This window comes from Geotrypetes seraphini, chromosome 8, assembly GCF_902459505.1.
Source record: "Geotrypetes seraphini chromosome 8, aGeoSer1.1, whole genome shotgun sequence".
Classification (NCBI taxonomy): Eukaryota; Metazoa; Chordata; class Amphibia; order Gymnophiona; family Dermophiidae; genus Geotrypetes; species Geotrypetes seraphini.
In genome coordinates, this window is record NC_047091.1 from 168,152,055 (window position 1) to 168,165,413 (window position 13,359).

Genomic DNA, 13,359 nt, shown 5'->3' on the forward strand with positions numbered 1-13,359 from the left:
GGTAGTACGGCAGAAGCATTAAGATGAGGTGGGTGTTGGGCGTATTGTCTTCCAGAACATTCATACACTGGAAATGGGTAACAATAGTATGAGTGGGTCTGTTTTTAATTGTTTTATCATTTTGAAATGCTGTTGGAAGTTGAATGGGGCTTTTTGGCAGAGATGTGATATGAAGGAGGACAGTAAAATTAACCTCTGCTTATACTCACATGGGTCAGTGTACTGAGGGAACCCAGAAAGCAGAGCGTGACCAAACCCAGGACAAAGAGCTCTCTGCGTTTTCCTAACACCTGGGGATACTCGTCCATCACGGCCGTAATCACAGCCTCCAGGCCTCCAAACTGCAAGAACAACCGTGCAGGACCGATGTTACTGGGCTTCACACAGACACGCACGCACACACTTTGCAGGAAATTAACAAGTTTATTACGGTGAAATGAACGTGACGCTTTGAAGACGCTCTCCTTTGTGCAAATCCAATTAGAACAAGTGAAGGCTGAAATGCCTGTTTTTAGAGCTGCCCAAATAAGATGAGCCACCCTTGCAGGCATGAAGTCACATTTCCAGTGGTTTAGGAAGGGGGAGGGGGGACGCAGGCATCCGTTCTCCTCTCCGCCCCCTCCCCCACTGCCACGTGTGTGCGCGCGCCGCTTCCCTTCCCCTGCACCTCTGTAACGTTCCTGGTGCGAGCAGCCACCCCTAAACTGCTGTCACGCCAGCGTCGGCTCTTCCTCTGATGTCACTTCCTGGACCCGCGCCTAGCAAATGACGTCAGGGGAAGAGCCCACGCCGGCGTGACAGCAGCTCGGGGGTTGCTGCTCGCACCAGGAACGTTACGGGGATATGAGGGAAAGGAATGCGCTTGTGGCAGGAGGGGGGTCAGGAAAAGAGCGTGTGGAGGCTGGGGGGGGGGAGGCGGAGAAAAGGGCAGGGGAGGGGCACCAACGCCATGGGCCCCACTTACCGTCGCTACGCCACTGCACATGTCTAATTTTCCTAAGCAATGTGGGCCTGCCTTTCCCTGTATCTAATAGGGCTGGATCATCCTGCTTCAGTTGATTTAGATGGTAATCCAAGGCCTTGAACTGTAGCATGAAATGAGTTTATAATTCTGATATGATCTTAAAATACATGGGCTGTTATAGTTAATGTTGCTGGGGTTATCGCCTGACCCATTAGATCATTTATTCTGAGGGACCTAAGGTTAAAATGTTTTATAATTCTGCTTGAAGTTAAGATGGTTTTATAATGATGAATTCGATGGATTTAAAAAGGGAATCTCGATGTGATCTAATTGTTATTACAGAGCTGTTTAAATCAAGCGAGCTAACTTCCCTCCCCCCCCCCCAATTAAAAGTTCTTTATAATATATATCTCTCTAAGCCAGAGAGGGATATATATATTATTGGTGAAGAATAATAATAAGTATTAGAACATACTTTAAAGAACATGGGCAGTAATTATAACATAATAGAACCTGGAGACCCCCAACTGGATTCCCATGTCCACACCTCTTGATCTTATATGGCAAATGCTTGGGGAAGGGATTAAAGGCAGAGTTTAATGGCCAGCACCTTAGATTAGTGGGATATAGAACGCAAAAGAGTAATACATTTCCACACTAATAACCCTAATTTCGAGAATGCTATCTTCGGGACCTGTCAGAAGTGGCCACTGTCTAATGAATGTTGGCACGGTCATCTCGAAGCAGGGACTTTAGATCATTTATTATTCTATTGTCCATTCATTATGAATTTTTGGAAATCAATTTGGGACCAAAATTAACTGTTTATTAGATAACCCTGTGGCATTATCATATGATAATGTGCTGTTTGGTATGGCAATGAGAGCAAAAAGTCAGATATCTACAAATAATAACAAATTATTAACAAAGTATTGTACTGATTAGAAAATCTTTTTTCCCTTAAATCTACAAGTTCAATTGTGGGGAGGGAGGGGGATTATTTTTATTGTTACATGTTGTATAAGTATTGATTATATGATAGGTAAGGGTGGGTAGGGTGGGAGATAAGAGAATATCATATGTATCTTTGTTGATTATTAAGTGATATATTTATGGTTATTTGTTTGGATATATTATCACACTTATTATTAGTTTGAAAATGAATAAAGAATTGGAAAAAAAAAAAAAAAAAAAAGAAGTGGCCACTATCTACATTACTTTTCTGCTGACAGTTTCAGGCCAATTATTATTGTTTGGGGAAGGGATAAGGCATTTGATTTATCATGAACCATTTGATGAATATTTATTACTCTATATAAATAACACATATAATCTGACTGAAGATACAATCACAGCAGTTAATGGCTGGATCTAGGACTGTGATAGCCATCTGGAAGGTGTCCTTGTATATGGCTTCAGGTGAGAATTATTGCTGTACTACGAAATGAGTTGGGAGGGAATACAAAATAGGAAACCCCCCCCCCCCCCTCACCTCCAGGCGGTTGAAAGGAAAGTTTATAGTACCGTAGACCAGTGGTTCATAAACTTGTTCTGGGGGACACCCCAGCAAGTCAGGGTTTTTGAGATATCCCTAATGAATATGCATGCGGCAGATTTGCATATAACAGAGGTGACAGGCATGCAAATGTGCCTCATGCATATTCATTAGGGATATCTTAAAACCCCGACTGGCTGAGGGTCCCCCAGGACAGGTTTAAGAGCCACTGCATATAGACCAATGGAGGTTATTGAAATTAATGACAATATGATAGCTGATTCCTGGCCAGTGGGTTGATCAGGCCTCCATAATTCTATCCAAATATAAGACAGACCACAGAGAATTCCTTACCGTACTATCTAATCCCAGGGTTACCATCATGAGGAAAAATATTATTGAAAAGAACGTAGAACCCACCATATTAGCAATGGCTTCAGGGTAAGTGATAAAGAGAAGACTTGGACCTACCAAACATAAAGAGTCAGAAGAATTAGCAATATTTTCATTCATTCTCCTCCTACATGTAGATAAAATCTTTGTATTTTAGCTATTTCAACCAGTGGCAGGTGTAAAGAGCTTTAGCCAATAGGGAGACGATGAGATAATGGATCCTGTGGATGGGCCGTTTGACTTTTATTTGCCATCATATTTCTATGTTTCAAGTTCAAAGAAAATCCTTCCTTGGAAGGGTGTGAGTCGCAAAAGGCCAATATAAACTACAGTGCAAAACAATTAGACTGCAATAATAAGTTTTGATAATAATAATAAAAATTTGTGGCAGGAGAGTCCTCAGTTTGTACAACTTAACGCCAGTAAATATAAGGCAAAAGTTGTCACTTTTTCTACCCAGAAAGGGTTCATTTGTGAAACATCCCTGGACTAACTCCCGTAAGTGAAAAATATAGTGAAAAGTGTGCAACACACAATCAATACTGACTGCTGCTATTCAGCACAGTTCAGCGTTCCATGCTCAGTTCAAGCCTTAGAATGAACATGGTCAGAAGGAAAAATCAGCTGGAAATTATCAAAAAATCTAACACATCTCAAAGAATAGACATCATCAATCGATTACCAATCACTCCACCAGCTTTAGTTTATATATCCAATTTTTCATATTATTCTATACTCCGTTTAGATTTAAACTGCATTCTAATGTTGTTTAGATTTTTCCCCTTCCTCCTTCTTCTATTATTAATAATCTTTTACAGTCCAATCCAGTTTTAATTACTGAAATGACTTTTAATCAATTGTCCTTATGCCAAATAAATTCCTTTCCTTTAAACTTTCCTATATCACATACTCATTGGTTCTTTTTGTTGTGAAAGGAACTTTATAAGTTCTTCTGGATCTTCAAATTGACAGGTCTTATTATCTAAGGTAATCTTCATAATTGCAGGGTACATAAGACTGTATCTGGCTCCTATCTCCTTTAATTTTATAAAGATCTGGAGGCCATTGGAACGATATTGTAATGAATAAACATCATTTTCCTTGGATGAATTTATGTACACATTGGGGGGTGGGAGGGAATTTTTCTGGAAATTTCACTATATTATGTGTTTATATTATATTTATGATATAACTGATTATAATATTTAAAAGAAGGTGGGTGGGACGGGATATAATTTTTATGTTTGTAGAATTATATGAGAATTACAAGTGTTATTGTTGTTACTAATGATATATTCCTGTACGCTTGCTGTAAGTTTTCAAAATGAATAAAGAATATTTAAAAAAAAAAAAAAATTAAAAAAAATCTAACACAGTACTTATCTGCATGGCTGTAGTAAATAAAAATGAGCCAAATATCCCTTCACAAATTATTATTATTATTATCAAAACTTATTGCAGTCTAATTGTTTTGCACTGTAGTTTTTATATTGGCCTTCTGCTATTCGCACCCTTCCGAGGAAGGATTTTTTTTGGATATTACTATATTCTTCCAAAGTGGGTTACTATTTTTTGAAATTATCTATGTTTCAAGTAACATGGCTGTGGTTAAAAGCAGTGGTCTCAAACTCAAACCCTTTGCAGGGCCTGATTTTGGATTTGTAAGTAGGTTGGATAGGCTGGGGCTCTTCTCTCTGGAAAAAAGGAGGCTCAGGGGAGATATGATAGAGACCTTCAAGATCATGAGGGGCATAGAGAGGGTGGATAGGGACAGATTCTTCAGGCTGAAGGGGTCAACAGGCACGAGGGGGCATTCGGAGAAACTGAAGGGAGATAGGTTCAGAACAAATGCAAGGAAGTTTTTTTTTCACCCAAAGGGTCGTGGACACTTGGAATGCGCTACCGGAGGAAGTGATCAGGCAGAGTACGGTACAAGGATTCAAACAGGGATTGGACGGATTCCTGAGGGATAGGGGGATCGTGGGATACTGAGAGAGGTGCTGGGATGTAACACAGGTATAGAAAGCAAACCAAGTAATAAGTATAGAAATCCGACCAGGTCGTGCATGTGCAAGACCGGAGGGTTAGGACTTCGATGGGAAGATAAGACTCAATGGGAAACCAAGGTGGCAAGGGGGCCCCTTCTGGTGACTCAGACAGGCCGTGACCTGTTCGGGCCGCCGCGGGAGCGGACTGCTGGGCAGGATGGACCTGTGGTCTGACCCAACGGAGGCACTGCTTATGTTCTTATGTTCTTAAGTACTTGGAGGGCCTCAGAAAAAAATACCGTAGTTAATGTCTTATTATAGAAATGACAATTTTGCATGAGGTAAAACTCTTTATAGTTTATAAATCTTTCCTGTTGGCTAAGGGCACCTTTTACTAAGCTGCGATAGCGGTTATAGCGCCTGCAGAATTTTAGTGCGCGCTACGCGGCTAGAACTAACGCCAGCTCAATGCTGCTGTTAGCGTCTAGCACACGCGACAATTCAGCACGCGCTAAAACCGCTATCGCAGCTTAGTAAAAGCTAAAGAGACATATGATCAGGAAACTGCTTTATTTTGCGTTTGTGATTATGATAAACATACCGAGGGCCTCAAAATAGGACCTGGTGGGCCGCATGTGGCCCCCGGGCTGCGAGTTTGAGACCACTGCTTTAAACAGATTTCTTATCTATGTAATGATACACCTGCTTTATACCCATTGGCACCTGAAGAGCTAGTAGTAGATATTTAAAATGGATTATCTGGGTAGGATGGGGGTCTTATTTTGCCCTTTGGTAGAGCAACATGGTTTCAGTTTCTCGATTGCCCACTTCACTCTCATTATACGTACGTATCGACTTATACAGTACATTGGATGAGCTAAAGGTGCAGCATTTCACAATTAATGTAGACAGACAAACCTTTATCCTTTGCCACATCTTCCACTTCTACATCGCGCATTTCAGCCATGTATCCCAGTACTGTGAAAATTACAAAACCAGACAGGAAGCTGGTCAAACAGTTCACCACACTGGTTACAATTGCGTCTCTGGAAGGCATAAAGGGAGGACAGGGAAACGTCAGCAGAGGAAGGGATTTTACTTGTGAAATTTCACTGTACGGTCTATGGCCCAGAACTATCAAAGAAAAAAGGCAAGTTAATTTAATCATGAAATTATAATGTGTATAACGAATGGGCAGACTGGATGGACTGTTCAGGTCTTTATCTGCTGTCTTTCACGATGTTATTTGATGAAGACCAGAGACTATTTTAGTAGCCTTCCTCTGGACCGACTCCAACCTTTTTATATCTTTTTGAAGGTGCGGCCTCCAGAATTGTACACAATATTCTAAATGAGGTCTCACCAGAGTCTTATACAGAGGTATCGATACCTCCTTTTCCTACTGGTCATACCTCTCCCTATACACCCTAGCATCCTTCTAGCTTTTTCCGTCACCTCTTCAACCTGTTGGCCACCTTAAGATCATCACATGCAAGTCCAGCCCCTCTTTTGCGAACAAAATTTCTTCACTCCCTATACAGTACCATTCGCTCTGGTTTTTGCAGCCCAAACCTTGCATTTCATTGTATTAAATCTTAGCTGTCAAATTTCAGACCATTCTTCAAGCTTCGCTAGGTCCTTCCTCATGCTATTCACACCATCAGGGGTATCTACTCTATTGCAGATGATGGTATCATCCTCATAGAGGCAAATCTTACCTGACAGCCCTTCAGCAATATCGCTTACAAAAACGTTAAAAAGAATCAAGAACCAAACCTTGAGGTACATCACTGGTAACATCCCTTTCCTCAAAGTGATCCCCATTAACCACTACCCTCTGTCGCCTTCCACTCAACCACTTCTTGACCCAGCCCGTCATTTTGGGGCCCATCCCACGAGCACTGTTTATTTATTAGACGTCTGTGTGGAACACTGTCAAAGGCTTTGCTAAAATCTAAATATACCACATCTAGCGCACTCCCTCTATCCAATTCTCTGATCACCCAGTCAAAGAAATTGATCAGATTTGTCTGACAAGACCTACATCTTGTGAATCCATGTTGCCTCCGGTCCTGTAAACCAATGTATCTCAACTTGTTCAAGCCAAGTACCCCCTAAGCTTAGCAAATACCAACCGAGTAGCCCCGCCCAAGTTCCACCCTAAACCTGCCCAAACTCTGCCCCTGACTTCACCCCCATAATAATAGTATTAATTGTAATGCAGATTATTCCATCTATTTTTCATATACACAAAATATAATCTTATTAATACATAATGGTAACCACAAAATTAAAAAAACCCACACAGTACACTATACACAGAGAAAATGTTAATTATCATTTATATCTGGCGGGTTTCAAAGAGGTCAATGCAAATTTTCTATTTTAAAAGCATTTCCACCTCATAATTGACTTAAATTATACTTCTCCCTCCGTATTCGCGGTTTCAGCATTCGTGGTTTCGATTATTCACGGTTTTTAGCTTGCTGGCTCCGCCCCCCCAAATTACATCAGCTTGCATAGAAAAATTGCTGATTCCAAGCGTTTACAGAGAAAATCGCCAATTCCCAGCACATTGCTCACCGCGTTTTGCCAGGCCTCCCTCTGTGTTATTCGCGGCTTCACCACATTCACGATGGTTTTTAATAGAAAACAGCAAATAACATATAAAAAAGTTATTCGCGGTGTTTCAGTATTTGCGGTTCTGTTAATCCCCTATCACAGCGTGTAAAATTAATTGGATGGTAGGCACCTAATCCAAGGTGCCTACCAGAAAGTAGGCATAGCTAAGGGTAGATTTTGGGCATGCTTGCCATGTAGGTACCTGTTTTGGACTTATATATAGGTGCCTAACATAGATTCTGGTATTTAGGCCAAGAAAATCCTGGCGTACATACGGTGTGTACCTAAGGTGTCCCGTTTTTAGCCTTTCCTCATATGAGAGGAGTTCCATCCCCTTTATCATCTTGGTCGCTCCTCTTTGAACCTTTTCTAGCGCCACTGTATCTTTCTTGAGATAAGGAGACCAGAATCGAACGCAATACTCCAGATAAAGTCGCACCATGGAGTGATACAGGGGCATTATAACATTCTTAGTCTTGTTAAGCATCCCTTTTTTAATAATTCCCAGCATCCTGTTTGCTTTTTTGGCCGCCGCCACACATTGGGCAGAAGGTTTCACCGTATTGTCTACGATGACACCCAGATCAATACATTGACTCACCTGTAGCAATTGTTATTAAACTGATTGTAGCTGGCCAAAGCCAGGAGGACTCCAAATCCAGGGCCCAGGGAGAAAAATATCTGTGCTGCGGCATCAACCCAAACCTGATAAGAAGAACAAAGCAGCTGTTCAGGAGATTATACAGCACGAGCTACACTTCTCCCTCCGTATTCACGGTTTAAATTATTTGTGGTTTTTAGCTTGTTGGCTCCTACCCCCCCTCCCCCCAATTATGTCAGCTTGCATAGAGAAATCGCTGATTCCAAGCATTTACAGAGAAAAATCGCCGATTCCCAGCACTTTCTTCACTGTGTTTTGCCTCTTCCTTCAGGAACAGGCCACGTCTCCCACCTTGTTATTTGCGGTTTCAACATATTCACAATGGTTCTTAATAGAAAACAGCGAATAACATATGAAAAAGTGATTTGCGGTTTTTCTGTATTTGTGGGTCTGTTAATCCCCTCTCACAGCGAATACAGAGGGAGAAGTGTACTGCTACTGCACCACAGGATTAGAACTCTGAGTTCTAATCAAGTATGACTAACGTGACCATATGTCCCGTTTTGAACGGGACCATCCCATTTTTAGGTAGCCTGTCCCGTTGTCCCCAAGCACAGCTTGGGAATACCGAAATGTCCCATTTCCCCGAAAATAAGCCCTAGTCACCGGCAGCAGCGCTTCCCCCCGCCCACCCCTAGCTGCCGCCCTGTCCCCCACCACCACCCCCTTACCACGCAGCCGAACCCCCGCTGACCCTCCATCCTTCCCTCCCATCTGAACCCTGCAGACGGCGAGCCATACCTCCCTGCAGAGCAGCGTCAGGCCAGCAACACTCTAAACAGGCTTTGCGGCCTTCTCTCGTCGGGGCCTTCTGTGTGCCACGTTACTGATGATATCATCAGTGATGTGGCAGAGGGAATTCCCCGACAGAGGAGGTTGCGAAGCCTGTTGTGATGCCAGCCCGACGCTGCTCTGGAGGGCGGTATGGTTCACGGTCTGCGGGGTTCAGATGGGAAGGAAGAATGGAGGGTCAGTGGGGGTTTGGTTGCATGGCGCGGGGGGGGGGAGTGCTCAAGGATTCTGCTGCACAAGGGATGAGAGGGAGGGAGGGTACACATACTATTATATAAAAATGAGTAGATGTCCCATTTTGAGGAAAAAAAATAAACGGTCACGTTAAGCATGACTGAATCTAACCACTGTAGCAGGACAAGGGGGGATGGGATTTGATATACCCCCTTTCTATGCTTATAATTAAAGCAGTTTAAATGTTATTTACAAGTACTTACCCTGTTTCCCCGATGGTAAGACACTGTCTTATTTTTTTTGGAAGGCCAAAATATGCTCTAGGGCTTATTTTCGGGGGGATGCCTTTTATTTACATTTTTTTCTAAAAAGGGGGGGCTGTCTTATTTGACGGCTGAAGAATCGGTCAGCCGAAAAATCGTACCGTGTATGGCCAGCTTTATCCATCATACAATATATTGTACCATTTAATGTCCCCAATGTTCTCCATCAGGGAAACACAGTAAAGAGATTATTCTGTAGTGCAGCATCAGAGGGGACTTGACAATGTGAAACCATTGTTTATATACCGTATGCATTTTAAACAGGCTTTATATACAGTAAGTGGTATTGCTCACAGCAAAAGAAACCTGTCTGCGTGTCTCACTTTTGGATGTTCTGGCCGTGAACAAACTCCTGCAGTCTCCGTTAGGGAGGGATGAGGGAAGCTGCCTGTGTTTCCTTGCGCGGATTCACGTGCGCGCGCTGCAGTCCTGTCACTTCCTCCTCCTCACTTCATGACGAGGCGCGGCACACAGCCATGGAGGCAAATACGGTAGACGGAGGGACCACACGGAGTCAGGTTAAGCGCAGATTTGGGTAAGCGCAGGTATCGGTGGGTGGCTTATTTGCGGGGGGGTGCCTTATTTTACATTTTTTTCTAAAAAGGGGGGGCTGTCTTATTTGATGGCCCTGCCTTATCATCGGGGAAACAGGGTATTTGTACCTGGGCCAATGGAGGGTTAAGTGATTTGCCCAGAGTTTCGAGGAACTGGTTCTCAGGCCACTGCACTAACCATTACACTACTCCTGGGTGTGGATAACAACAAAATAATTAATATAAGTTAAGAATAAAGGAGAGAATGAATGCGGAATGTATGGGGTTTAGTAGTTCATTTAATAAAGTGTGGAGCCCATTGACTACATTTGTTACCTCGCAATAAGGGTCATATATCTTTCCTTTTCTTAGATTTCCTTACACATCCAGGGTGGGTGGGTGGGGGGGGGGAGGGAAATGTATTTTGAGGATTTAAATTATTAAATTATAATATTGTAATCACATCATATGTCTTATTGTATTAATAACTGGGAGGAGGGTGGGAGAAAATGATTGTTTTATATATTACTTGTGTAATTAATAGTGCGTTTTATGCAGTATTTTATGTTCTCGTGGTTTTAACAAAATAAATGCCTTCCTCCTACGCTGGGTGGTACGAGCTACATCTGGACAAATAAAAACACTATCACCACAAAATTTAGCACTCTTGTTTTGAAAGCGAGGCCCTCATTTACAAAGGCGCGCTAAGTGTTTTAGCGTGGATATAGCGCGCGCTGAATCAACACATGCACTAACCGCTAATGCGTCCATAGGATAACTTGCACGTGTTAGCGTTTAGCGCATGTTTAGCACGCGGTAATATTTAGCCTGCGCTAAAACGCTTACCGTGCCTTTGTAAAAGAGGGCCTTACTTTCAGAGAAAGTATTAATGTTACTCCAGCTATGAAAATCAAAACAGTCCAATGCATCTCCTGGTAACCGCTAGGAAAATAGGACTTCAAGGTGCTTGACGCAGGTTTCCGGGTCTCGCTGCGTCTTTGTCAGGTAGAAACCGACGTTTCAGCCACCATGCTGTGGCTTTCTTCAGGGGTATGCTCTGAAGTCTGCAGTGTGACTTTGAAAATAGTGGGTTCACTGACCTGATTGGGAACAGGGCAGTCCACCAATTTGAATTTTGGCGGGAAAGTCAGTTGGTCAGAAATTTGAGTTTTGTTGTGAAGGTCCATAGAATGGAAAAAAGTCTTTAGTAGGTCTAAAGATGTTCTCCCATAGAGCTGGGTTAGATCTTCTCTCGGGGTTTCCACAGCTGGCATTGTACTTATTGCAGGTTTCCGGGTCTCGCTGCATCCTTGTCAGGTAGAAACTGACGTTTCAGCCACCATGCTGTGGCTTTCTTCAGGGGTATGCTCTGAAGTCTGCAGTGTGACTTTGAAAATAGTGGGTTCACTGGCCTGATTGGGAACAGGGCAGTCCACCCATTTGAATTTTGGCGGGAAAGTCAGTTGGTCAGAAATTTGAGTTTTGTTGTGAAGGGCCATAGAATGGAAAAAAGTCTTTGGTAGATCTAAAGATGTTCTCCCCATAGAGCTAGGTTAGATCTTCTCTCGGGGTTTCCACAGCTGGCATTGTATTTATTGCAGGTTTCCGGGTCTCGCTCCGTCCTTGTCAGGTAGAAATTGACGTTTCAGCCACCATGCTGTGGCTTTCTTCAGGGGTATGCTCTGAAGTCTGCAGTTTGACTTTGAAAATAGTGGGTTCACTGACCTGATTGAGAACAGGGCAGTCCACCAATTTGAATTTTGGCAGGAAAGTCAGTTGGTCAGAAATTTGAGTTTTGTTGTGAAAGTCCATAGAATGGAAAAGTCTCTGGCAGGTTTAAAGATATTCTCCCCATGGAGCTGGAGCGAGACCCGGAAACCTGCAACAAGCACAATGCCAGCTGCGGAAACCCTGAGAGAACAGGACTTCTAGGTGTCGACAGAAAGGTTCCTCTGATGGCTTGTTTGCAATCTTATTTAACATTTTCATTTGAAAATATATCATTGATTATGCTGTATGAACATTCTCAAGTGTAGCCCAGCAGTAATTACAGACAGGAAATCCTTTGTAAAGGAGCAGAAGGGGGAAGGCATAGCATACATAAAACCTAATTGCAAATGAGATGTGTGATTGAATGAAAGATTTACATTTCCAAGAGCTTGTCCGGCAGGGCCCCGTGTTCTGAAGATAATAATGAATTCATTACTCGTCAGGTCTCTGATCTGTTCCCAGAGCTCCTGCCAGACAAAACTAACGTGTGTTCTTTAAGGGCAGCTGTTAGTTGAAGTTGCAAATGTATCTTAATACTGTACATTCATGCAATGAGATAAACAGTTGTTGCAAATTTGAAATTAACTTTAATATATAGTGCATTGTGTGTGTATTTGTTAACTGTGGTATGTTTTTGTGTGGGTATCTTTGGTACATGAATAGTCTGTGTTTGATGTGTTTAAGGTGTGTGTGGCATAATCTATATGTGTATTATCTATTTATTTGAATTTAGCTCACACCTTTTTTAGTAGTAGGTCAAGGTGAGTTATGGCCAGGTCCATTAGGTGTGCCCCTACCTCTGGAGGATTTATAATGTGTGTGTGTTACATGCACCTTCTCACCTCCTATATGTCCTACTTTTGTCATTATGAGTCATCCTAAAAGACCAACTGAAAAGATATTTCGTCACTTCAAAGCAAGGGTAGGCCTTTAATCTGTCAATACTGCACAGGGATAATTTCTACCAACCAAACATAACAATATAAGAACATAAGCGTTCCATACTGGGACGGACCAAAGGTCCATCAAACCCAGTATCCTGTTTCCAACAGTAGCCAAACCAGGTCACAAATGCCTGGCCGAAACCCAAAGAGTAGCAACATTCCAGAGCTGAGATTGTGATGTCATAATGCCTCATTCCACCAATGCTTCATTAACCTATACTTGGCTCAAGTATGAATCAGAGTATGAATGGGCTCAGCTTCTGACCCTCAAGCCTTCCATTGAAGAATGCTAGTGTAGAACGACTGAGGTTGAGATAGACACTAAAGAATGACACGGGACGGTTAGAACATAAGACCATAAGCGTTGCTATACTGGGACACACCAAAGGTCCATCAAACCCAGTATTCTGTTTCCAACAGTGGTCAAACCAGGTCACAGATATCTGGCAAGATCTCAAAAGAATAAAACAGATTTTATGCTGCTTATCCTAGAAGCAGTGGATTTTCCCAAGTCCATCTTAATAATGGCATACGGACTTTTCTTTTAGGAAATGACCCAAACATTTTAAACCCTGTTAAGCTAATTGCTTTCACCACATTCTCTGGCAACGAATTCCAGAGTTCAATTACTCTTTGAGTGAAGGAGTGATTCAAGTCTACATGTTCCGCACCTCTCAGTATTTTATAGACCTCAATCGTA

General features: G+C 42.4%; 1 protein-coding gene across 1 annotated transcript in view; it reads right to left on the minus strand.

Moving 5' to 3' along the window:
• Window positions 1–13,359, minus strand: part of LOC117365436 (sodium-dependent serotonin transporter-like) — a 50,666-nt gene that overhangs the window by 15,835 nt on the left and 21,472 nt on the right. Inside the window, exons 6-9 of the mRNA XM_033955892.1 lie at window positions 8,064–8,167; window positions 5,759–5,886; window positions 2,814–2,926; window positions 210–341 (exon numbers count right to left, since the gene is read on the minus strand). Coding sequence (XP_033811783.1) covers window positions 210–341; window positions 2,814–2,926; window positions 5,759–5,886; window positions 8,064–8,167 — 477 coding nt within the window. The remainder of the gene's footprint in view (window positions 1–209; window positions 342–2,813; window positions 2,927–5,758; window positions 5,887–8,063; window positions 8,168–13,359) is intronic.